The 24,125-nt window shown below is 43.3% G+C and overlaps 1 protein-coding gene across 18 annotated transcripts in view; it reads right to left on the bottom strand.

The window, feature by feature from the left end:
- Scaf8 (SR-related CTD-associated factor 8) overlaps nucleotides 1–24,125 on the bottom strand; it is a 188,191-nt gene that overhangs the window by 97,431 nt on the left and 66,635 nt on the right. For 10 of the 18 annotated variants that reach the window (XR_010062890.1, XR_010062896.1, XR_010062898.1 and 7 more), the window contains 6 exons: nucleotides 23,968–24,124; nucleotides 21,871–22,004; nucleotides 20,264–20,408; nucleotides 19,325–19,393; nucleotides 16,345–16,560; nucleotides 14,107–15,570 (listed from right to left, as the gene is read on the bottom strand). Coding sequence is in view for 12 of the 18 variants with exons in the window: in XM_039098275.2 (XP_038954203.1) it covers nucleotides 14,120–15,570; nucleotides 16,345–16,560; nucleotides 19,325–19,393; nucleotides 20,264–20,408; nucleotides 21,871–22,004; nucleotides 23,968–24,124 (2,172 nt within the window). In the remaining 6 variants the exon portion in view is untranslated. 18 annotated transcript variants of the gene reach the window in all.

Here is a 24,125-nt window from a genome sequence, read left to right as displayed (position 1 = left end):
TTTGGAAGAGAATTTGAAGCTAAGATCAAGTATTATAGGAAAACCCCACCAGTTTCACCCATAACTAGATTATTGAATGACCACAAAGCATTGCTATAAGCCAAGAAGAAAAACCAATTGAAGGCCAGTATGTTCACATTATCACCGGCAGGACAAAGATGGTGGGTCAGACTCCTTAGCTCCAAAGCAAGTGAAAATTGCACACATAACTCAGAAACAACTAGAGAGGCACGCCAATCAAAATGAAGGAACGCAGAGAACACCCCTGGCATGAATCAGTTACAAAGCATGTCTAAAGCTGCTGGAAGAAAGACCCTGTATCCACTTGGCACTGGGAATTAGTAATTTGAGTTCTGGGGCCAACATTAAGCAACTTGTGTTTCACTAGACACTGCAACTGATTCAGTCCTGGGCTCAGCTAATTCAACCTGGACGAGGGTTAGAGACTTGCTTTTACTTTCTTTTCAAACAGTCTATATAGAGCCACTCTTTGAGGGAATTCAAGAATTGTCAGTAATGCCCCATGCAGTCACTTCCAAGATCACATGCTATGTGACAATGGGTATTTCAACCTCATCGAATACTCATCTCTGGGCTAAGTGTTATCTTGTGACGGTGGAAACTTCATTTTCGGGAGAGAGCTGGCTAACGTTCTGTCACTAGGGAGCACTTGTTCTTTTCCTAAACAGTCTCTGTGTTCATCTCTCACTAGTTTATTTCCATTGGCAAACAAGAGAAGCACTCCAATCCTAATTCCACCCTCTCTCTTGATTGTTTCCTCATAACGTTTTTTTCTCCAAAGGCACTTAAAGAAATAATTTTCCTTTTTATTTATTTTTTTTGGGGGGGGGGGAAATAGGGTTTAATATGAAAGAGAGGAGGAAGCGAAGGGAAGGGGGAAGAGAGAGAGAGACTCTGGGGTCGAGAACATGGCTCAGCAGGCAGGGACACTCGCTGCCACACCTGTCAACCTGAGTTTGATCCCAGGAAGCCACGTGACAGAAGGGAGAAGCAACTCCTGCGTGTTGTCCTCTAACCCTGACACCCTTGCACACAGTGACACCCCTGACCTACTCCACAAATACGTGAAGGTAAAAAAGACCTTTTTAAAGAAAAATGAACTATGTCCTGAAGTCATGTGTTGGCATGCTTCTAACGACCGCTGACGGTTTCAGTGACAAAGCTAACTCCTACCTAAAACAAGAGGCAAAGGGTATGACTACTTCATGGAAGACCTCCATGTCGGGCTTCTTCCCTGCCCATCCCTGAAAACGAGGCAAGTCCAGCAATCAGGGCTATCATGACCCCGGGCTAGCAAATCTGTGTTGACAACTATTTTTGTTTCTAAATACTTCACAGTAGTCAGGAACACCCAGACTTGAATGAGCATCTCAAGGCGCTGAAATGAAGGGCAAAATGGTCTGGAAGATGCCCTAGCGCTGTTTACCAATGTAGATTACAAATCCCGCAACAGCTTAAGGACTACAGAATTACCAGCAAACCAAGAGGAAACGTTGAGACTGTTTCAAAACACAGAAATGCTGCTAAAGTGCTCTGAGGCCAAGGCTGAAGCACAGACCTGATGCTAAATCAGTGACACAGAAAGAAGCATGGCGGACAGTTAACGGTTGCCGGGGGAGGAAGGGGTGTAGCTGTTGGTATGTTTCCCAAGTTCCAGTAACTCACCTTTCCCACCTTGCTAATGTAAGCAACCCTAAACTCAATGTACCTCAAACAACAGGAGAGAAACAGGAGAACTTGACAACTGCAGGGACTGAGCACAGTGGGGAAGGAACTGATGGGGGAGGGTGCGAAGATGACCAAGATCTATTACATACATGCATGAGACTGTCAAAGAATAAGAAAAAAATGGCTACCTGGACAGAACCAATTGTTGGGTTTGGGCAGCAGAGCATCCTGGTATACCTCCCTAGGCATCTGCCATACTATAAGGCAAACGTGTCCTGGAACCTACAGTGTTTGCCTGCAGGACCGTAATGACTTCCAATTCTGAGTGCTAGTCCAATGTCAAATATTCTCAGGCCTGTGGGGTTTTTGTTTCTCTTTTTCTGTTGTGACAAGTTAGCAGGGAAAGGCACTGGGCCTTCAAAGATGCTTCCTCACAAACCCAGGCTGTTGAGAGCAGGTCTAGCTCAAGCCAGAAGCAAAGGCACTCGAGTCTCACCAATTCTGCTCAGAGTTTGGAGAGAAGAGTACAGGAAACATTAGAGCGGCACAAGAGCGTTCACTGGGCTCTCTCACGGACTAGGTAAGTTTTACATGAGAGGGCCCAGAGTGCATGAGGCAGTCAGGCCAGATTCACCAGCCAGATATATGCCTGGAGTTTAACTTAAACAAAACAAAACAAAACAAAATAATAAACCAAAACAACACTTAAAAATTCATTACCACAGGAAAACTTTCAACTTTATACAATGAGCAAAACCCTATCCTTCTCATGACATACGGACCCGTGCACACAGGTTCACTGAAATAAAGTACTTTGTAATGCACCAGTCTAACAAAGTTTCTAACAGGACACGCACGCGCGCGCACACACACACACACACACACACACACACACACACACACACACACACAAGAAAGGTTTGTTCCTGAACACTGACTACAAAGCACTTTAGGGCCATATCAGGCACAGATGCCCCCTGCCGTACCAATCACTCCTTCACCCTGGGATCCCTCTTCTCTCAGAACCCTCTGTGTCTGTATTATCCTTTGTCCTTTCCCCCTATCTCTGTGGCCTCGAATTTGGGTTATTGGGGCACTTTCAAGACTCATTTTCCTAAAGACTCGAGTTGACCCTGATGAAAACATCAGGTGGCAACATTCATGGCTCTAGTTTCAAAACAAATGTGACTTAAGCAAAGATAAAAAAATACTGGCTTTAAGCTGTCCACTTCTGTAAAAATATCAACGATACCAACATAAAAAGATAAAGAAAACCCACAAGGCTTTGAGGCACCCTATTCAAACACGAGTGTGTGTGTGTGCGCGCGCAATGTGCGGTTGTGAATTATATTGTTAACTATTTTGAAATGTTAAACTAAAAATGTAAATTGCTAAAAAGAAAACATTTACCCCGGGTTGGGGTATGACAACCTGGTTCAACCAATCCCAGCCTTCAGGCTGCCTTTGTGGGTTGACACTGCATCAAAAGGCGGGGCTCTCTGATCACGTCCTTGTCCACCAGGCCAAGCAAATGAAGCTTTCCAAGAGGAAAAGGAAAGGATGGAGAACTGTACCTTTTCTACAAATGTGACCCTGTAAGACTCAGTGGCCCCTTCAAAATCGTGTCTATATCATGTCTGGTGGTTTGGAAAGCACCCCTTATTAGTTAAACACACTCAATTAGCTGGAGACCAGCTTGAAGGAAACCAGTGTATTCCCAGTTCACAGCCCTTCACCTGAGGTCCCTTCCCAAGTGCAGAGTCTCACACCCACACGCCTGCTTTCACTACCACATGAAAGGAACTGCTCAGGGAACCGGGGAAGCGCCTTTCCCGCCCTAATTTGTAAATCAACCTTTCTTACTTAGATTGCAGTGGGAACTGCTGGTTTTCTCTGGTCCTGGGCTTTGAACTGCGAGCAGGGGGGAGTTGGACTATGCATTCTTCTGCACTGGAAGTCTCCTCCTATTGGTCCCTCTGCAGCAACAATGCAAGGCAAGCTCACAGGACTGCTCCTCCTCAGCTGTGACCTCCAGGTGAAGGCAACTGTCCCCACAGAAACCCACTTGTTCCCTTTCCTACTTGATAACCTCTGAGAAGGAAACAACTACTCTCTATTTGAAGACACAGATAAGGATAATTCTGGCTTCTTAAAAATTTGTTTTGGGGGGTTGGGGATTTAGCTCAGTGGTAGAGCGCTTGCCTAGCAAGCGCAAGACCCTGGGTTCGGTCCTCAGCTCCGAGGGGGAAAAAAAAAAAGACAAAATAACAAAAATTTGTTTTGGTATTTAGGAGATAAAATCGCCTTATGTAGCCTTGGCTGTGCTGGAACTCACTGTAGACCAAGGTGGCCTCCAATCACCCGAGTGCTGGGATTAAAAGCACGCACCACTGCAGCCCGGCCTAATCTTGCCAACAGGGCTGAGACTTCTACTGTCTTCCCAAACTGCCCATTACTAAATCACTGGGACCAGACTAAACAGACAGAAAATGCCCGTCCTCCAGGAACTGCAGATTTGGGGTAACAGTCATTTCCTTTCTCTCTCCCACAGAACTCTTTTGAGACCTTGAATTCTGATACTTATTTAAGGATGAGATTATCAGTATCATGTGATGGGGGAATAACAGGAATTTTAAAAAGTCTAAATACAATATAATGAGTCAGACACAACCCAGTGAAGCGATTCAGTTTATTTCCAGGATTAACAATGTTGTACGCATGGATATGTTCAAGGGAAGTCTCGTTTTTTCTCAATTTCAAAAGAATCAACCTTTTTCAAGTACTATGTAGGGTGTGGGGCGTGGGGGTGGGGATCTACTTGGAAAACCTGATTTCCTCACTATATTGCATAAGAAATTCAGCAATGCTGACTGATTTAAGAATCTGTTACTACCGGGTTCTGGCGATGAAGCGAAGAAGGGAGCTTTCTCGGCAGCCTCCACTGTGACAGTTAGGGATCCGTGATGTACGGGAAGTTTTGGAAACATAAAGAACCGTGCACTGCCGTTTCTTCTGACTCTGGGTTCTAACGACTAACTCTGCACAAGGAAGTCCTCAGTTGTTGCAATTACCCTAAGGCGCCCAGGGCTACGCTGGCCATAATGAACTAGAAAGTGCCTACGGGTGGAAGTGCCAAGTGCTCCTCCCGTGACACTCACTCCAACTTCCGGGAAAGCTAGAGTCTCTTAAGAGATCTACTCAGGCTGGGCCTTCCCACGCACACTCACGTTGCTTTGTTTTTAACTTGATCCTGCTGGCTAACTGTGTGAAAAATTTGAGAAAGGTTTTAAGGTTACACTATACTTTTAAAAGCCTATGTCTACTAAGCCACTGAAATAGTAAAGAATGACTCAAACAGTTCAATGAGCAAACAAAACAAAATATAAATATTGCCAGGTTTTGGGAGGTGGGGGTGGGGCAAAATGACAGGGTGAATCGGAATTGACGTGGCTGTACAGCTTTATAGAGCACTATGTGATGACGTGTAAATCCTCCCCACCTGTACTCTGCCCCGTTCATTCTGGAGGGTCAAACCCAGGCCTATGGACGTATTAGTCCCCCACCACTGAGTCCCCAGTCCACCGACTACTTTTCGATGAAAGCACCCAGCGGCTACTTGTTGGGCTCTAACGGCAGTTACTGGATGATTTTCTTTGCACATTCCATTCACTCAAATGTTAACCTCAAGTATGGTCATCACAGATTCATCTGAAGAGGTGGGCAGTGTGAACTCAACTATTTCATGGTCTGCGATAAACTTTAGGAATTTTAATTTTGCTGCTGTGAGAGCCAACCTGAATGGGAACAGTCTCTCTGTTGTGCCCGCCCTTTCTGATATATTGTAGGAGGTCAGTTTATATGGACTGTAAATAGTTACCTAGTTCAGTCTTGGGCTGTCATGGACGTGGTCACTACTGCCCCTCAAAATATTTTGAGGTACTTCAGACCTTTCAAGAAAAATTTCTGGTCTGTCAGTGGCAGCACACGCCTTAATCTCAGCGTCCAGGAAGCAGAAACCAGCCTGGTCTTCAGAGTAAGTCCGAGGCCTGCCAGGGCTACATAGAGAGACCCTGCCTGGAAAAACCGAAACAGTCTGGGCATAGACACACTGGTGAGAGGATGGTGCGAAGACACAACAAGATAGAGGACAGCGGACAACTGCCAGTCCGAAGGTGCAAAGGAGGGCTTGTCTCCAGGGCCTTCAGGGTAGGCAGGGCCCTGACCTGCTACTTCCTGGTACTTGTTGCAGCAACCCAGGGTAAGCTAATCAACACGGTCTGCTTATTAATACGCACATTTCAAAAGCAAAAACCACAGCTTTGGAAAGCAGATTTCTGAGGTGAGGCCTGAGTGGGAGGGGACACACATACAGGCCACGTGTAGCAGCCAGGAGAGTATTATCTCCTTTAACTGGAACGGATGTTATCTGAACCTCCTGTAGGACTCTGTCTGAAGATAAACTGCACAGTGCTTGCCACACGGGGATTAAAACTTTTTTCTCCAAGGCCTTCTCTGCCTGTAGTGAGAAAGCTGTCGAGGCTAACAACTGGGAGAGTCCAGATCACAGGAGGCTCTGGGAGAAGTGTTAGCGTGCCTCTCAGTCCTCAGTGAGGGCCTCAGCAGTGCTAACACTGCCTCTCTAGTCTAAAAGGCTCAAAGCCGAGTTCAAGCCCGCAGAGAGGTAGGTCTGCTTCACATGGCACAGGTACTGAACCGGCCTTCAAGTCTGGAAAGGACAAGTCCGACTTTACTACCACAGCCAGCATTAAGAACTGACCATCAATGACACAGGAAATACCCCATTATCAAAGCATGCCAAAGTAACATTTTATTTCATGTAGTAATCATAAAAGTAACTAGATTTGCTAAGATTAGCAGAAATGTAAGGTTACCTAACATATGATATAAGCATGTCCTCTGAGGGGAAGACTAGGCAGTGACAGCCAATATTCAGTCACTGGGTTGATGGCTCTGGAAACTGTTGCCATGATGATGAGGACTGTTTGTATGAGAGTAGCTTGGGAACTTGAAGACTTGAGGAATCCAGTTATGTATTTTAGTAAAGTAGAACAACTGCAAATTAACCATCACCACAAAGCACAAGGGCTATCATCTAAACTCTGTGAATTCAAGTGGCAGGAAACACTAATATTTCAAATGCATATACTCTATCTCCACAACCACCTTGTTTAATCTAAGCTCAATGGACTATTTATAGCATGGTTCTATAGAAGCCGACAAACTACTAAATCTTGATTCTACACACAGTAATTAAGACGCTGAGTTTTAGAAGTTGTGGAAATCACACCCTCCATGCAAATCTGCATAGATGTCCTCACTAGTCACAAAGCATCCTCAGGGCAGGAAAATTGAGGAGAGCTTTCACATTTTACTTGTGAGCAAAGTGTCTTCTAAAGGAAACCTTATCTGTCAGCATCAGCGAAGGGTAGACCTGCCTTCAGATTAGCTGAAAGCACATCACTGCATAAACTGAAACCGTGAAGAACGAAAAGTGAGTTCTTAGAGAGGGTAATAGGAGGAGTAACAACACACGTGCACCCACAGAAGGGGAACTCCAGAGGCTGCAGCAACCATAAATCCTACATAACCTGGCATTTGCTCACGTGGCACACTCATTTCTAAATCTGGTAACAGGATTTCAGTCTTTGCTCAAACACAAATTATGAGACTTACAGAAGCCACTTACATCTGTGACTTAAGTTTCTCTTACGCAAAACAGACACCACAAAGACTACTTCCCAGGATGGCCACAGGATTGCGTCACACCCGCAGTGCAATTACTCAGCTTCCCAACACAGTGCAGGGCCTGAGTAGCTACAGGTATCGTCAGTGACAAAGACTGTTTAGCTATGAAGAAGAGCCCAAAGACATTCTAGCAACTGTTAAGGCCAGGTCCAATACTGTTGGGTTTTGTTCCCACGGTCACTTTCTCTTCTCTTCAACTTACCATTCACAAAACAGAAAACTTAAAATAGTGCCAATTTCTGGTTTGTTGTTGCTGCTGCTGTTGTTTAAAGGCATGGACTAGCTATGTGACTCTGGTTGAACTCGAGATCTTACTGCTTCCGACTCCTGAGTGGCCTGTGTTCCATGACACTCTACAAGTTAAGGTATTAAAATGCTGGAAGCAGCCTACAGATCAGGATAGAGGGCAGCCCACTTCCGATGAAAGCCACACTTTCAGTGGGCAAACTGCCTGCTCCACAATAGCCAGGACTACTGGGAAAGGCAAGAACACAGCCCGTCGGTGGCAGATGGGGCAGGAGGGGACGAAGAGCATTTGCACTCAAGCACCCTGCACTTAGAAATGCTGCTCTGGTGGATTCAAGCAATTTCAGATAAAAAGGTATTTGGAGGGAAAAAAAAAAGCAAGACTCCATCCTTTTGCTGGTTATCATTGTAACAACGGAGCCTGGTCACTACCATGGCTGTAGTGCATCTGTCTAGGCATCAAAAGTAACCTCAAGATGATTTAATGTACGCAGAAGGACAGAAGACTGAACATCTGTATCTTCTGACCTGGGGGAAGAGTACTTGTACCAATCCCCTGTAGAAGGCCTCAGGGGACAATGTGCAAACCCATTATAGCACGAATCTGGTCATGTGCAAATGTAGTCTCAGTTTACGGCATGAAGCTTCTAACATTTTATACAATTATACCTCCTTCCCCCTTTGATGTAAAAGCAAAGAGAGACTGGTAGAGGAGAGGGGGAAGAGGAAGCAAAGAAGCCTCTAGGTCTTTGTTCTCTATCTTCAATAATCTTTAGAGCAAAGCAAGGTAGTGGAGGTTAGTCTAAGCAAGGAGAAACCCGACTGGTGTTAGTTCCTGACGTAAAGCCCTTCTATGTAGTCTTATTTATGACGAGACTGAGGTCAGTTCCTGGCCGATTTAACATTATAAGTCTGTTGAGATAAAGTAAAGCTTGAACTTCCCTATAAAAGCCCGAGTAAGTAGAGAAAATGCTTCTTGTTGTCACTTCATGGTTCTGTTCCCAGTCTTTTCTTGATGCAATAGTTCATTTTTAAAGTATGAACTTAAACTGATACCTTCTCTACATTTCAGTCACCTTCCAGCATCAACTGGCAAAAATGTATTGTTTCCTATACCACTAAAATAATTCTGGGAAACTAGAATACTTTCTGTGAGTCTGGTTGGACTTAAGAGTTTATTTACTGCTTTCAGATTCCTGAGTGGCCTGTGTTCTACGGCATTCCACAAGTTAAGGTATTAAAATGCAGGAAACAGCCTAAAGACCAAATAGTAGAAAACAACTTAAAGAGTACTGTGTGTAAGCCAGGTATAGTGGATGATGAGCCCTTGTAATCCCATCACTAGGAACAGGGTTGGGACTGTGGGGAACTCACAAGTTCAAGCCCAGCCTAAACTACAGCAGGAGAACCTGACCTAACAATTAAAAGGAGAGGAAACATATTCAATATAGATTTGAAATGAAAATACTTGAGTAGGATTAAGCAAAAAATACAGAGTGTGTCTACAGTAACTTATGCACACATATCTATGTGTGTGTCATAAAACATCTCCATGAATGCTAACAGCTCCTAGAGAGGAGGGACCCACCGGGAGCAGCACACCGCAAAAAATCACTTCCTGTGTGAGCTGACATTAAATTGATCCTGTAAGTTGTGATGGGTCAAATTATCGTTTCTAATCTTTCATTAAATTTACGATTGTTTTTCTTTATACGTGAACATTAGATTCTCAGTGCTACAGCTCACATGGTTTACAAGATGCTCTGTTTTATATAAAAGCCACAGCAAGAACACTTAGGAAGAACATAATCCTGGGCCACCCCGCAGCATCTGTGATTAAATAGTTCCGTGTTTTATTTGCCTGCTTTAAAAATGAATTACAGATATATGTTCTCATCTTTATGCAGTATGTTTGAACGATACTTGTGCGTAAAGGGGGAAAACCTAAGAGGTGCTGAAATACTTTATTAACACAGCACCTAGTAAATAATGTCTTACTAACATAAAAAGCACATAAGGCATAGCAAAAATATTTTAATTGAATATAAAGTACCCTTGGTTCAAAGGTCATACATACCCACCTGAACACACAGTGAGGAAAATACAGTATCTTTGAAATCATGTGCTCAGGGCGGATGTGTGCTAGAATAGATGGGCAAGGAATGTGTTCAATCCACTCACCACAGTAACTCACACATGTTCATTAAACTGTCGGCTGCCTACTTTCTACGTCTCCTCCTTCTTCCATTCTATTCTGAGTTAGGAATTACGTTACCGCCATTGTTAGGTTTTACTGGAAACAGTTCTCATTTCTGAGTAGTGCTGCTTGCAATTAACAGCACTTTACCCAATGACATTCACTGTTTTTAAGAAGTATTTCTTAGTACATCTTTACAATACTATCCATCTATCAAAAGCAAAGACATCATGAAGTGGATGGATCTTGAAAGTATCATTCTGAGGTGACCCAGTCCCCAGAGGACATGTATGCTTGTAAGTGGGTACTAGCCATTAAATGCAAGATGCTTATGCTACCCTCCACAGACCAAGGAGCTGGGCAGGAAGGAGGGCACAAGCAAAGATGCTTGAGCCTCACTTGGAGGGGGTAATGGGATGGTCACAGAAGGCAAAGGGAACTGGGTGGAAGAGGGGATCCGGAGGAGGGGTGATAGGGTTTGGAGTCAGGTGTGGGGAGAGGCAGGGGAGATGGCTGAATTGCCATGAGAATGAATGGAAATCTGCAACTGATTGGGGATGGGGAAGATCTCCAGGAAGAGACAGAGACCTGGGACAGGGGAGGTGCCCAAGAATCAATGGGGGGTGTCTTTAATGGTGACTCTCACAGCACTGGGATATGGAGCCTGAAGAGGCCATCTCCTGTAGCCAGGGAGGGACACCAACCCATTCACAAAACTTTCAACCCCAAATTTATTCTATCTACTATAAGAAATGCAGGCATGAGGGATAGATAGAGCAGAGACTGAAGGAACGGCCAACCAATAACTGCCCCAACTTGAGATCTACCCCATGGACAAGCACCAATCCCTGTCATTATTAATGCTACTGTATTATGGTTGCTGCAGACAGGAGCGTGTAGTCCTCTGAGAGGCTCCACTGAGCAGCTGACTCAGACAGACACAGACACCCACAGCCAAACAGTGGATGGAGCCTAGGGACTCTTACAGAAGAACAGGAGGAAGAATTGTAGCCCCGAAGGGGATGGGAGCTCCACGGGAAGACCAACAGAGTCAACTAACCTGGACCCCTGGGGCGATTAGACTGAACCACTAACCAGAGAACCTGCACGGACCAGACTGAGGCCTCTCTGTGCATATGTAGCAGATGTGTTGCTTGGTCTGCATGGGGGTCCTCAACAGCTGGAGCAGGGGCTGTCCCAAAAGCTGTTGCCTGTATGTGGGATATGTTCTTCTAGCTGGGCTCTCTTGCCTGGCCTCAGTGGGAGAGGAAGTGCTAGGAAGTGCCAGGGTTGGGGGAATACAGGGTGGGGAGGGGGTTGGGGGTGTCCCCCTCCCACTCAGAGGAGAAGGGAGGGGAAAGGGAGGATTGTGGGAGGGGTTGACCAGGAGGGGGCAAAAAATAAATTAATTAAGAAGTACTTTTAAAAGTAACTTAAGAAATATTGCTCCTGGTCTCAATCATTCATAGAGTATCATTTTTCACATGAGTAAGGGTGAAAAATTTAATAAAGCAGCAAAATTCCCAGGATGAAAGAAGGCACTGTGGTAAGAATAAAGTGTTAGTGAAATGACCTTGTGTTCTGAATGGGCCTTCCAATTACTTCTGACCAGTGCCTCCTCCTATAGAGACATGAAACAGCACTGCAGACCAGTACGGCAGTGTTACGTGTTACTAGGTGCTGTAGAAACTCACCAGCCGCAGACATATATACATACACTAATGCTGACAACAGAGACCATGCTTCATGGAACGTGTACACATGTAAGAAATGGTTTCAGTTGGCTACACTGCGAGGCAGAGTGTGGCATCGCTCTGCCATGGCACACACTGAACTGTGTAGGGCTGTTGGGTGTGTGGCTCAGTGGGAGGGAGGATATCCAGCATAAAACTGGCCCAGGACATGATGGTCCCCAGCGGCAGAGCAAACCCCCAGTGTGTGATTCAGTGTCTGCCTGCAAAACTGCAGTGGCCGGGTGGTTCTCACACGCATTTCCAGTTGGCAGCAGACTAGCAAGAGCTGTGACCACAGGCAGACAAACTAGCAGGTCCTAAGCCACTTGTCTGGATGGTTAGTGAGACTGGGCATGTCCTTCCTTTCTGTTACACTGACAAGGAAGGACAAGGGATGGACAAGCACAGATTTTGTCTAAAAGGAAAGGGTGTTCTCAAACATGCACACGGTGACACAGTCCTGACAACTGCTGGGTTAACTTACACTTTCTAGAACCTTCAAACTAGTGCAACCCTTCTCAGGTACCCATGGGAAGGTCGAACGCTTAGAATTAAAACCGGATCACTAACAAGTAAGTCTTCTTTATATTAACTTGAATAAATGTCCATTAATTCTGATCAGAGTAAACGGAATTAAAGTCATTGTGAGAAACTGTATTCAGTACCATCTCCTAAAGGTCAAAGCCAGTTTTTCCTGAACATTTACTTTGCCTCATGGTTGAAATCTTGACTTTTTATCCTAAGGAAAAGACCTGACATCAAACCAAACTATTAACAGAGTTACTTTGGAAGTAAATATTCAAACACTTCTTTCTACTCTTACCTGCCTTCCCCAAACAATCAGAATATACCCTACTGTCTGTATTCATGTATTCAGGCTGTGTGAGAAAAGGCAACACAACTTCTCATAGCTGCCAGATCATCACCATCACCCATCACCGGAGGAGCACACAAAAAAGTCTGACTGTGAATGACTGGTATGCTGTCACAGCTTAGAAACGCTAGACAGCACAGGATGCAGGGCTGAAAATGCAAAGGAAAGGAAGGAATGCTCACAGAATCCTAGGCAAGCTTTCCACTGGCAACTCAAAGAGACTGATGGCCTTTTTATCATGTATATGCAGAATGTGGGAAACACAAAAGGAAGCAGCAAAGAAGTGAAACTCAAGAGCAAAAGCCAGTCCCAAACACTTCTCCTCCTTTACCTTAGAGCCTCCTCTAAACAGTGTTACCCAGAGGCTATGGATCCTTTATTCCTGGTATCTAAAATCGCTTAGGCCATCAGTGCCAGCTACATTTTTGTGCAATTAAGAAAACTGATGGCATGCATGTGAACTAAACTCTTAATGACAGTCTCAGATAGTGTGAGAAACTGCAATCACTTAATGTGACATCTGACTATGTGCTTAGCCGTATTAAACAAAGCACCAAAGAACTGCCTCTCAGCCGCTATCCTTTAATTCCTTTCTTCACATTTATCAAGACTAAAACAAGCTATAACCATGAGGAATGTCAATTTACCCAGTGCTCCCAATTTTCTATCAAGTTTTAAGAAATATTATATTAAACTTTTAAAAACATTCTTTTTCTCTGTATGAGCAGAGATAGACATACAGAGAAAGAAAAACTACATGTAGGCTTGCACAATAAATATACATAGATACTGTGTACATATTGTTCAGACTGCATGATTTTTATATCATACACAGGCTTTCATCAGCACACAACTATTCATTGTTGTTAAAGGGTAATGAGAAACTTGAACAGCTAAGTGCATGCTAATAACAATTCAGTTTTAAGAATTTGTAGGTTAAAAAAATACAATTCCTAGAACACTGTTATCAAACAAATAAGTTTTATTGGCATCTAAAAACAAAATTCACCCAACATTAAAACGTATTTGAATGTTTATGTTGTTTGCTTCTTTTCTTTTTTACTTACTGCAGTATGAGGAACAAATCACACACACTTACTTTGGAGTAACAGAGACCATAGTGGAGATTTTTACAAAATCACTTTTTAAAATCTCTGTATTATGCTCCTCAAGAATCTAGAGCCAGTCCTTGCATAAAATATCACAGCTTTGTCTGTCACCTTAAAACCCTGCAGCAGCCTAGAGATATGGAGATGTGCCACACCTTGCTGTTCTGAAATATGTCATTGCCATACCCATCCCAATGACTGTGTCTAAAACCTTCTCTTCCATAGGAAGTCTCGACAAGCTGTTAGCATCTCCTTGACGTTAAAAGAATCTGGGGCAACATTTATACTTTATCAGAAAAATAAAAAAATGTTTACCTACCATGTTCATATTAAGAACAATGTCTATACAAGTCAGTTGTACAATTATTTTAAGAGAAAGGTGAACACGAACATCAGATTAACTTAGTTCTGGTAGATAAACGTGAACAACTGTGGTGCAGTCAGCCATTAACCTCTTACAGAGATGACAACTGTACAAAAGGTTTCTTTTACCTACTGAGCGATGTTATGTCCCCTCAGTCTCTGTGCTTTCTACCACCGCTTCACTCTCTACACCAGCAGCTGTGCCGCTCTCCTCCTTGTCTGCGTCTCCTGAAGACGCCAGCTTCTCATAGAGTTCAGGGTCCTTCTGCACTGGCAAAGGCGGTGGCGGAGCATGTCTCTCTGTATTTTCACCATTAACTTGAGGCACATTCTCACCTTTCCGTTGAGAAGTGGCCCCTTCGAAATAATCAAAAACCCGAGCATGAGGAGGGGGAACCCAAGTGTTTTGAATTCTATCTCGTCCAAGACGATTCCCATTAATTTCTCTGCAGAAATCAAAATCTCTGTCATCCCTATCCCTCTGCCTCTCCCAGGGTCTTCTGCGGTCATCAAAATCTCTGTGAACTTCTTGTCCAAATCCTCTGTTCCAAGGACCACTTCTAGGATCAAATCGATAATTTCCAGCCCGAAATCTGCCTCTTTCTTCATGTAAGCCCTTTGGACCACCAAAGACAGGCAGAACTCGGTGCTCTCTCTCATCGAAATCTCTAGGCCCCCAAGGCTTTTCTGGGGGAAAGCCAAAGTGGTCTCTTCGGCCAAGGTGGTCTAGACCTGGCCTCACAAGAGTCTCTCTCATGTCCACTGGAGGTCTTCCAAAATGATCCCTACCATCTAACGGAGGCCTTCCAGGGCCTTCTCTGGGATCTATAGGTCGTCCAACCACATCCCTAACATCCACTGGAGGAGGTCTATTAATGCCCTCCCTGGTTTCTATAGGAGGAAAGCGGTAATCTCTATCCCCTTCCTGCTGGATATTGTCATTCCCAAGTGGTATTCTTTTATCTGGGTTAGGAACACTGTCTATATTTGGTCTTCCAGGAGCCAGAAAAGGTCTTTCTGGCTGACTAAAAAGATCCCCTGGAGGAAAAGGTCCACGGGGTGGTGGATGAAGAGCTGCGTCAAGTACCGATGGGGGAGGGATACCCCGTTGTGGTGGAATTCCAGGCTGTAGTAAAGGGAATCTTGGCCCAGGAGCCTGTGCTATCAGTCCCGGACGAATGTCTAACATTGGCAACGCAGGCATCCTTTGAGCAGGGATGGTTAAAGGGGGTAAGTTTTGAGGTCCAATTGGTGGCTGTGTTCCCAAAAGTCCAGCAGGATTTGTAACATTTGGTGGCTGTAGTCCTACAAGTCCAGAGTTGTTAGGCAAGTTTGGAGGCAGTACCCCAAGAAGTCCAGAGCCACTGGACACATTTGGTGGCTGTATGCCCAAAATTCCAGAGTTATTGAGCATATTTGGTGGCTGGGCTCCCATAATCGCAGCACTGTTGGAAACATTGGCTGGACGAACCCCCAGAATTTCAGAATTGCTTGATACGTTTGGTCTCTGCACGCACAGGATCCCAGAGGTGTTTGAGGCCCCAGGCGGCTGTGCTAACATTGGAGCACTGCTTGGAATATCACTTGGAATCACTAAAAGAGAAAGAGAATAAATCATCTACAGTAACAGTTACTCTGCTGTGAAAAGGAAATAAATTATTAACGTTCTAATTCTGCTAGTGAACTTTAGCTCCCCCACTCAAAGAATCAGACTTCACCAGATACAGGATGACCACCAACCTCAGACCATTCATAGCACACAGAGTGGAGCACACACATCAAAACCTCAGTGGAGCTGCAGTCTAAAATCCTCGGCACAAACATGTCAGGTGTTTTTGTGTGTGATCCTCCACCACTAAGATATCAAACAGTGGGGCCATTTAAAAGAGAAAAAACATCACTCAACACTTTCACATACCGTTTCTTGCTAGATGATATTCTGGTACAGTACTTGGCACGAGCTTTCAGCTCTTACCTTCCTGTAAATAAACACTATGTAACGGTATGCTGACAACATCCAAGAGCAGCACCATGTGCCTCCAAATGGTGAGGGCCGGGTTTTAATGAAGGTCTCAAAACACCCAGAAGTATGCCATTTGTAATTTGTCCTAACAGCACTGGACATTAAAATAAGAGACCTTGTGCATGCTAGGCAAACACCTACCACTAGTCTATGTTTCCAACCCTTCAGAATGTCTCTTCTGAAAATGATACTGTGGGGCATGCAGAGAACAGAGTCTACCAAGACAAAACAAACCCCTGGATTTTATATATGTACTCCTCTAAAGGTTAGTACTAATCTTCAGAAAAATAATTATGAAGTTAATCTTATGTCTACAGTTTTATAGTCACTGCTTTTGTTTTTACCTGGTCTGGTATTCTCACCAGAAGGAATCTGGTGTTCTGTAAGGTGAGGTACTTTTTCTTCAGGCTCTGCTTTACTGGGAGGATTAAAAACATTTCCAGCTGGTAGAGTTGAAGGAGCAAGATTGCCAGCAACAGAACCACCTGGTAAAACAAGGCTGCCAAATCCAACATCTTTCACAGTTTCTGGGGTCATAGACAATGGTGGTTGCACTAAAGCTGTTTAAACAGGACAAAAATTTATTTCAGACTTAATCAATTTATAAGCTAAGTTTTCTGGTAACTCAAGTGTTTACTTAGTGGCATCCCTGCATTACTAAGCACAATGTATAATAATCAATGCTCAAAATTACTAGTCATAACAAGGAGGCTCAGCTCTACGTATAAGGCTTTACTCTTTTAGAATAAGAAAACAATTTTATGAAATATTTTCACCAAAAGTCTGGTACAGGAGGACTCACTGGTGAAGACTATCCTAGTAACATAAAAAAACTAATTCTCTGAGAACGCCAGCCTAGTTAACACTAAATACACAGAAATGACTAGCAGACAGACAAGTGGATGTGAGAATGAAAGACTCTGGCCAATCTTGAAATTACAATGTGTGAGTATAGGGTGGGGAGTCCTTTATATTCACTACCTTCATCGAGCAAGGTTAGTCAGCAAGGTGAACTCTAAATGTAACGCTATCAACATTCTAGTCAAAAGCACTTGGTAAAAACACCCCTCTCCACGTCTATGTAACCTATACATTAGCAGGCTGAACAACAGAAATCTAACAGAAAATTGCTGGGTCATCCCTGGACACTTTAAGCAAGGGTGACCCCATCCCATTCACCTCAGAAACACCTGGGCAAATGGTGCATCTACTACAGACAACTAAGACTGAATAGAGATCATGGGGATCAAGTGAGACAGGAAGAGCAGCACAATCCCTTGCTATAGTTATTGAGAGGCAGGCCTCTTTGGGTGGCAAATTAAAAAAACAAACAAACAAACAAAAAACTTCTGAACACTACAATTTTCAGAAAAAATTGAATGCTACCTAAATCATGAGGACAACATTTTAGAATATAAAGAAAATGGATTTAGAGTTATAAGAAATCAATAGACATCTCTATTATTATTTGTGCTCTCATAGAAAGTCTTCTGTAATCAAATTTTTAAAGCAGGATTTTCCAAAATAACTAAATGCTTGCGCAGAAACCCTATGTTTATTAACAGGAAACAGGAAGTAGAAATTTAAGATACTTAAATGCCTGTAAATATTCGTTTTTGTAATCCTTCTGATTAGGATGGCAATACATGTACTCTGAAGGCCAAGAAAGCAGCAAAGAACCTAGTTTCTTCAGAAGTCTGGAGGGCAGTACCATCCGTTTACTACTTCCTGTCTATGACTCATAGTAAGGAGAGGAGGTAAACATTCGTTTCAGTGTGACAACAGAGAGAAGTATAAAAAGAAGCCAAGTACAACACCCTGTAAACTTGTACTTGAAGCTCTGTTTTATCATACACATTTCTACTCTTTTTATTCAAACTACATCACCCCCAGCTTTGCCCACTCAAACACTTTCCACATAACAGCCCTCAGAGCAAACAAGATCTAGCAGCCTGACTGTGGCCTGTAAATGTCCTTCTGCATCACACGAGTCTGGTTCAGACTACATTAAGACACAGTATGACTTGGGGACAATCAGGATGAAAAGCCTGGGACCCTCTCAGATGAGATGGTGACTAAATGCAAGGCACAGAGAAGCAACACAGGTAAAGGGAAAAGCATCTCAACACAAGAACAGAGAAGACCGTGGATAGGAAGTACTGTATTAGTCCATTAATACACATATAAACAACGAACACACAAAAGGGCAGTGGGGATTCCTGTCCTTCTGTCACCTGCTATTACTAGAGTCATGCACTCTGAACTGTGCATGTTGTTATGTATGGTGACCTTCCTGTGCACTACACCTCAAGGTCACTAATCACCATCACCTGGCAAGTTTCCATTACATTAAAAAAAAAAAAATCCCAACAAAGGAATGAAGAAGGACTTACTACTTAGAAAGATTAGCAATTTTCAATTAATAATGATAAACAGATTTGGTCAACAATAATCAACAAATAAAAACATTAAAAACTTAATCGGCAAACATTTCAATTACTTAATTGCAATACCTGAATATCCTCATCAAGTGTTAACATTGTTAAATATGTTAGAAACCTCCAAGTGTAAGCAAACCATAATATAAATTCTGTACTAGAATTACCCTGGGGGCTGGGGATTTAGCTCAGTGGTAGAGCGCTGGCAAGCGCAAGGCCCTGGGTTCGGTCCCCAGCTCCGAAAAAAAAGAAAAAAAGGAAAAAAAAAATTACCCTGAGGTATAAATAGATTCATCCAGTCTAACTCGGTCCACTCTAGTGGGGATGGTAACAAGTGGAGATGATGTCCCGGCATGAGCCAGGACAGAGGCACACAAATAATTTCTGTACTTTCTGCTTGGTTTTGTTAAAAAGTATTGTCTGTCTTGTTCAAAATGAACAGACACTAGTATGACAAGATGCATGTCTAAGACATGTTGCTGTGTCCTTGTGGGAAAACATGATCCACGATGTAATAAACAAGTCCTCAGCACTAATTCCCCCCTTACAACATCTTGTACCTAGGAAGCAGCTGAGCAGTAGTCAAGGACTATGAACTGGAAGGGAGACCAGGCAGGAGGGCGCTGGAGGAAGACATTTATAATAAACACAACAAAGCAAAATCACAATGGTAACAGGATGACTTCTCTGGATCCTGACTAAAGGAAGCAGACTATGGAATGACAGTGTGAGACAACTGAGAACATGAGTAAGAACCTGTGAGAGGCTGTCAATTTTCAGAAATCATCGAACACGTGTTTGTTGAGCAACTAGCATTTTACAGGAATGAGCACAAACATACTAAGACTCCCTAGAATAAAACAGACTTTGTAAGTCAAAAACTCACATGTTGGTACTACGGGTGGGATTGCAGGGGGAGGTACCACAGGTGGGGGAACTGGAGGTGGCATAAAACCTACATGGAAGAAAAAAAGACCAAAGTAAAACAGCACAAGGAAAATTACTTGTTTGAAATCAAAGGTTTCAGAAGTTCTAAATGAACACCCACATTTTCCTGCTGTTTTAGGGTGGGGTTTTCACTCTGCTGCCCAGCTCTTATGGAGCCCGTGGACTAGGTCAGTCTATGTCAACTTCTCAAGGAATGCGGACCTCAGTGTTCCACCAGACCAACAAAATGTCAGTTTTAAAATGGCCTCAGTTTCCATGCTGATGGATCCAGGCATTATTTTCCAATTAAAATGACTTCTACACGTACTTTACTTGATTCCTCTAAGGCAGATAAAGCAGTGATCCTGATCACAGCACTCAGTTTTTTTTCTGTTCACTCACTAACACTCTGTGAAAAGCTCTGTGCTGCTGATACACATGGTAAGCTAAGGGGTCAATGTCGGAATGCTGCTCACGGGGAGAGTGCTAAACCTATCTCAGTGCTCACAGAAGGTAACACGATGCAGTCCGTCTGCCAGTCACTTTACTTCTTTAACATGTTATGTTATTTACCACGAGGTTAACATACTTTGTTAACTTTAGATTGTATGTTTTAAATTCTTGAATAAACCTTAAAATCAAATGACATTTTTGAGATCCTACTGACCACAAGACCAAATTATGAATCTGCTTCTTGCAGTTTTTAATAGTGTCACTATTAAGTTAAATAAAGAGGCTGAAAGCTGTGAGCCAACGGATCGAGAGTCTGGAGAACGGACGCTAAGACTGGTTTCTTCCTGTGCCGAAGTCTGCAAACCATTGTATGGCACTGAGGCCCCAAAGCCAGCATTCATGATACTCTAAACAGAGTTAAAACAGTAAGATATAAATTCCTTACCAGGAGGTGGTTGTGAAGGGTTAAAACTTGCTCGTAGAAAAGGAGGTGGAGGGATGGGGCTGAATCCAGGAGGGGGGACAGGCATCGACACAGGAAACGCTGGTGGAACTAAGCTAACTGCAGGAACGGTTGGTGCTACAGGAATCTTTGTGAGTAGAAAACATCAGTTAGCCAGTGTCTCCATCTAAAGTGACTACTACAATATGGATTACTATAAATATGGATTACTTTAAAGGGGAAGCACTAAATGTCCTTACATCTGTTTGCCTCTTCCTGTGTACTTTTTGCACACAGTATCAGTCAATAGGTAGCACAGCTCGAGACTGTAAGCAACCAACTCTCGTCAGCTGGCAGAGGCTCGGCCTTCCTTAGCACCTGCCCGCTAGGCTGCTCTGGGAAGCGAGTTCTCTAAACTTTGTTTTCTAATCTTAACACAATTATCTTTTATTCATCAGAACTACAAAAAGCCCAAAACATCTCTCCAGCATGGCTTTCTCTCGATCCTGACCCTCAAATGTTGTAAGGTCTGCTCAGCATCTCAAGGTCACTGCCTAAAGAGCACTTCAAGGGTCTCACACACAGAACAAAACGAGCTCCCAAATGTTACTCCCAAGAGAACTCTCCTTGAACCATTTTCTATGCTGGGAAAATAGCACTCTCCATACTTGTAATTGTTCGGACCAGGTATCTTTGTCTCCTTTTTGCACAACTCCAAACTCAATACCCATGGCAGTCCTGTTGGCTGCGGCCTCCAAGTCAACTCCCACCCATCCACTTCTCCCTCCTGTCCTCACCATCCTCTCCATGTCAGTCACCTCTCACCTACATTGCCAGTAATGTTCAGTCCAGCTCCTCTGCGCTGTCTGCTGTAGCCTGTTCACTCTCAGCAGTATAGCGAATAACTGAACTCAATCTCTGACCCCACTTCTCCAATGGTTCCCTGCACTCAGAATGACAGAGGGATTCCTGAGCTGACCTTACAGGCTCTCTCCTGCCATTCAGGCCTTCAGCTTGGATTTCCTCACACACATACAGAAATGGCTAATTCTTTACCACCTTTGAAGAGCTGTTGATGAGACAGGAGCACCCTGAACACCTCTTTAAGAGGGCACACAGCCATGCAGGCATTCCTGAGCAGCCACACACACCTTTCTCTATTCACAGGACCCACTCCTCTCTTTACATTTTTTGTCTCCCTGAATGACAATGAAAGTTCCACACTTCCCATGGATGGACCCCAAGCCCTAGGACTCCTAGTACCGTGCATAACTGAGCATACTCAATACATAAACATTTAAGTATAAATAATACCACTTCCAACAATAATGATTTTTCAAAATGTTTCACTAAATCTATTAAAATAATTTGATTAATCTAATAAAATTGTCAGATAATACTGTTGATAGAAATCTGCTTGCACAGAAAGCATCATCTAAAGAAAATACTTCAAGGTTAAGGGCATTACACCCTTTGTGCATTTAGTACGATAACACCATTGAACCTGCAGAATGTTTTTAACATCTTAACGACAACAGCCTCCAACTGTTCCTCAAAAATAAAATCAGATGGGAAGGTACAAGGCCACTAAGAAGGCAGCTAGTACTAACCTGCAGCATGGTGACAGGAGGAGGGAAAACCTCTGACTGCGTTGTGACCACTGTCTCCTTCTCAACTGCAGCTGGACTCTGTGTCGTCTGGACAGTCTCTTTAACGGGTTCTGAGGTTTTCACAGTTTCCCATTCTAAGTAAAATATTTGAAATTGATGTCTTTTAAATGCAGCTTCCCAGGTTTCCCTCTCATTTATGTTACATCTAAATACTAGGCAAATGCAAAATGAGTAACACAGGAGAGAAAACGACGACCCTGAGCTGTAACAGTGACATCCCATACAAGTTTTCTCGATTGAATAACCAGTCCTGTTCCGTGTGCCATCAAGCTCAATTAATGAAGTAATGCAGAGAAATATCCCAGGGAAGACCAGAACGGAAGAAACAGAATTAGTTAAGCATGTGGCACACATCCCCAGCCAAGCACTGAGGAGGTAGGGGCACTAGGACAGGAATCAGAGGCCAGGCTGGACAACAGGAAATCCATCACTAGCCTCCACCTTTTTCAGAGCAAAGAGCAAACATGAGTAGCTTTTACTTCTCTGTACATCTGCCTTCATTTCCTCTGTTTCACGTTGATCAGGTTCTGGAGTGCTGTTTCCAAAGTGGACACTTGTCTCAACTCTTAGATATACTACACCCACAGACCTACGTCCATTCACAGTGAAACACACCTATGGCTGGTTCTCGATAGTGTGCTCCCCCCCCCCCTTCTCCTTCCCTCTGTCCTATTTCCCTGCCCCCTCCACCCCACCCCCACCCCATCTCATCATGCAACCTAGGGTAGAACTGGTTATGTGGACCAGGCTGGCTTCAGATGGGTAGAGAGCACATGTCTTAAGACATCAAGGATTGAGTCATGTGCATCACCATACCTGATCTGTGATCAATTTCTTCATATACCAACACAGAGATCCTATCTAATTTCTTTTTGCTTATTATTTACTTCTTTTGAGTACAATATTGTTTTTCCAAGTACGGAGTAAAGACTCTATAGACCAGGTGATATCTCTGTTCTAACTATATACTTGCCACTGTAAATAATGTAAAAAGGAGAGAGAAAGAATGAGAAGGAAGAGGAGGAAGAGAGAGGGGGAGGGGAGGAAGAGAAGGAAGGGAAGAAGAGAAGTCCTAAAAAAAAATATGGACACAAGCAAGTATGGCTGTGGTTCCACAAGCTACTTTTTCAGACCAGGCCATTAGTAGGTTCCAGCCCAGAATGTAGGCCAAGGGAGCCTGTGCCACATTCGCTAAAGATGACCTTGTTTCACTATCAAAACATCAGTTCCTGAAGAATCAACTGTCATGGCAGAAGTTCAGACAACTAAAAGAAGGATTGTCCTAGGAAAACAGCCACAGGGCAGGAAGCAATAAACTGTGTTGATCTATCTGGTGGTCCTGAGGTTCAAACCAAAGGCCTTGCTCATGCTCAAAACATGGCTCCTACATGAGAGACATCTCCAGACAGAAGGCAACAACATCAAGGAGATGTCTGCACGTGTTTCTAAACAGGACAACTACCCTGAAGCAAGCAACCTTTGATAAGAGAGCTAAGATAAGAAACAGAAAACACCATACTCTGCACAAATCCCAAACAGTGACTAGAGTTTTTCCTTCTGGTTGTGGCTGTAAATACTACTATTTTTAAAGAGAGCACGCCATATAATCATTGGTTATAGGTAAAATACGAAATGTTTCAGATGGTATTATGCTACAGCACCTGAACCAGCATGAGAGTGTCTGCTACTCCAAGAAGCTACTAGAATCCTTGTTTTCCACTTAAAATTTGTAAAATTAAAAATGCTTCAAAAAAGCCTCCCTGTGTAAAGCTTTCTCTTAAATATAATTAAAACACTGTCATAAAAGAAAAAAATCTACATATGCAAGCTTTCATTTAGTGTTTTTCTAAACAATTTCTTGACACATATGAAAAAACAAAATAGTGAACAGTCAACCTCAGAAACAGCATTGTTATTTTTCTTCTTCTTGGAGTCAAATCCAGGAAATAAGTATAGTTTACTCTGCCTCCCCAGACACATTTCTACTATATCCTTCTGATGTGCACTGTTTAATAAAAAAAGCATTAGTACTCTTACCAGCATTTACAGTTTCCTGATCAATCATGCCTCCCTCTGCAAAGCCATCCAAGTCATCTACTTTAACTTTTTCCCAGGGTATATATGTGACTCCAAGATCCACGTCCCAGAACTGTTTGTATTCTGTCTTTACACCTTTGTTCAAAGCCCAGGCAATC

This window comes from Rattus norvegicus, chromosome 1 (assembly GCF_036323735.1).
Source record: "Rattus norvegicus strain BN/NHsdMcwi chromosome 1, GRCr8, whole genome shotgun sequence".
Classification (NCBI taxonomy): Eukaryota; Metazoa; Chordata; class Mammalia; order Rodentia; family Muridae; genus Rattus; species Rattus norvegicus.
This window is presented reverse-complemented; position numbering and strand designations above follow the sequence as displayed.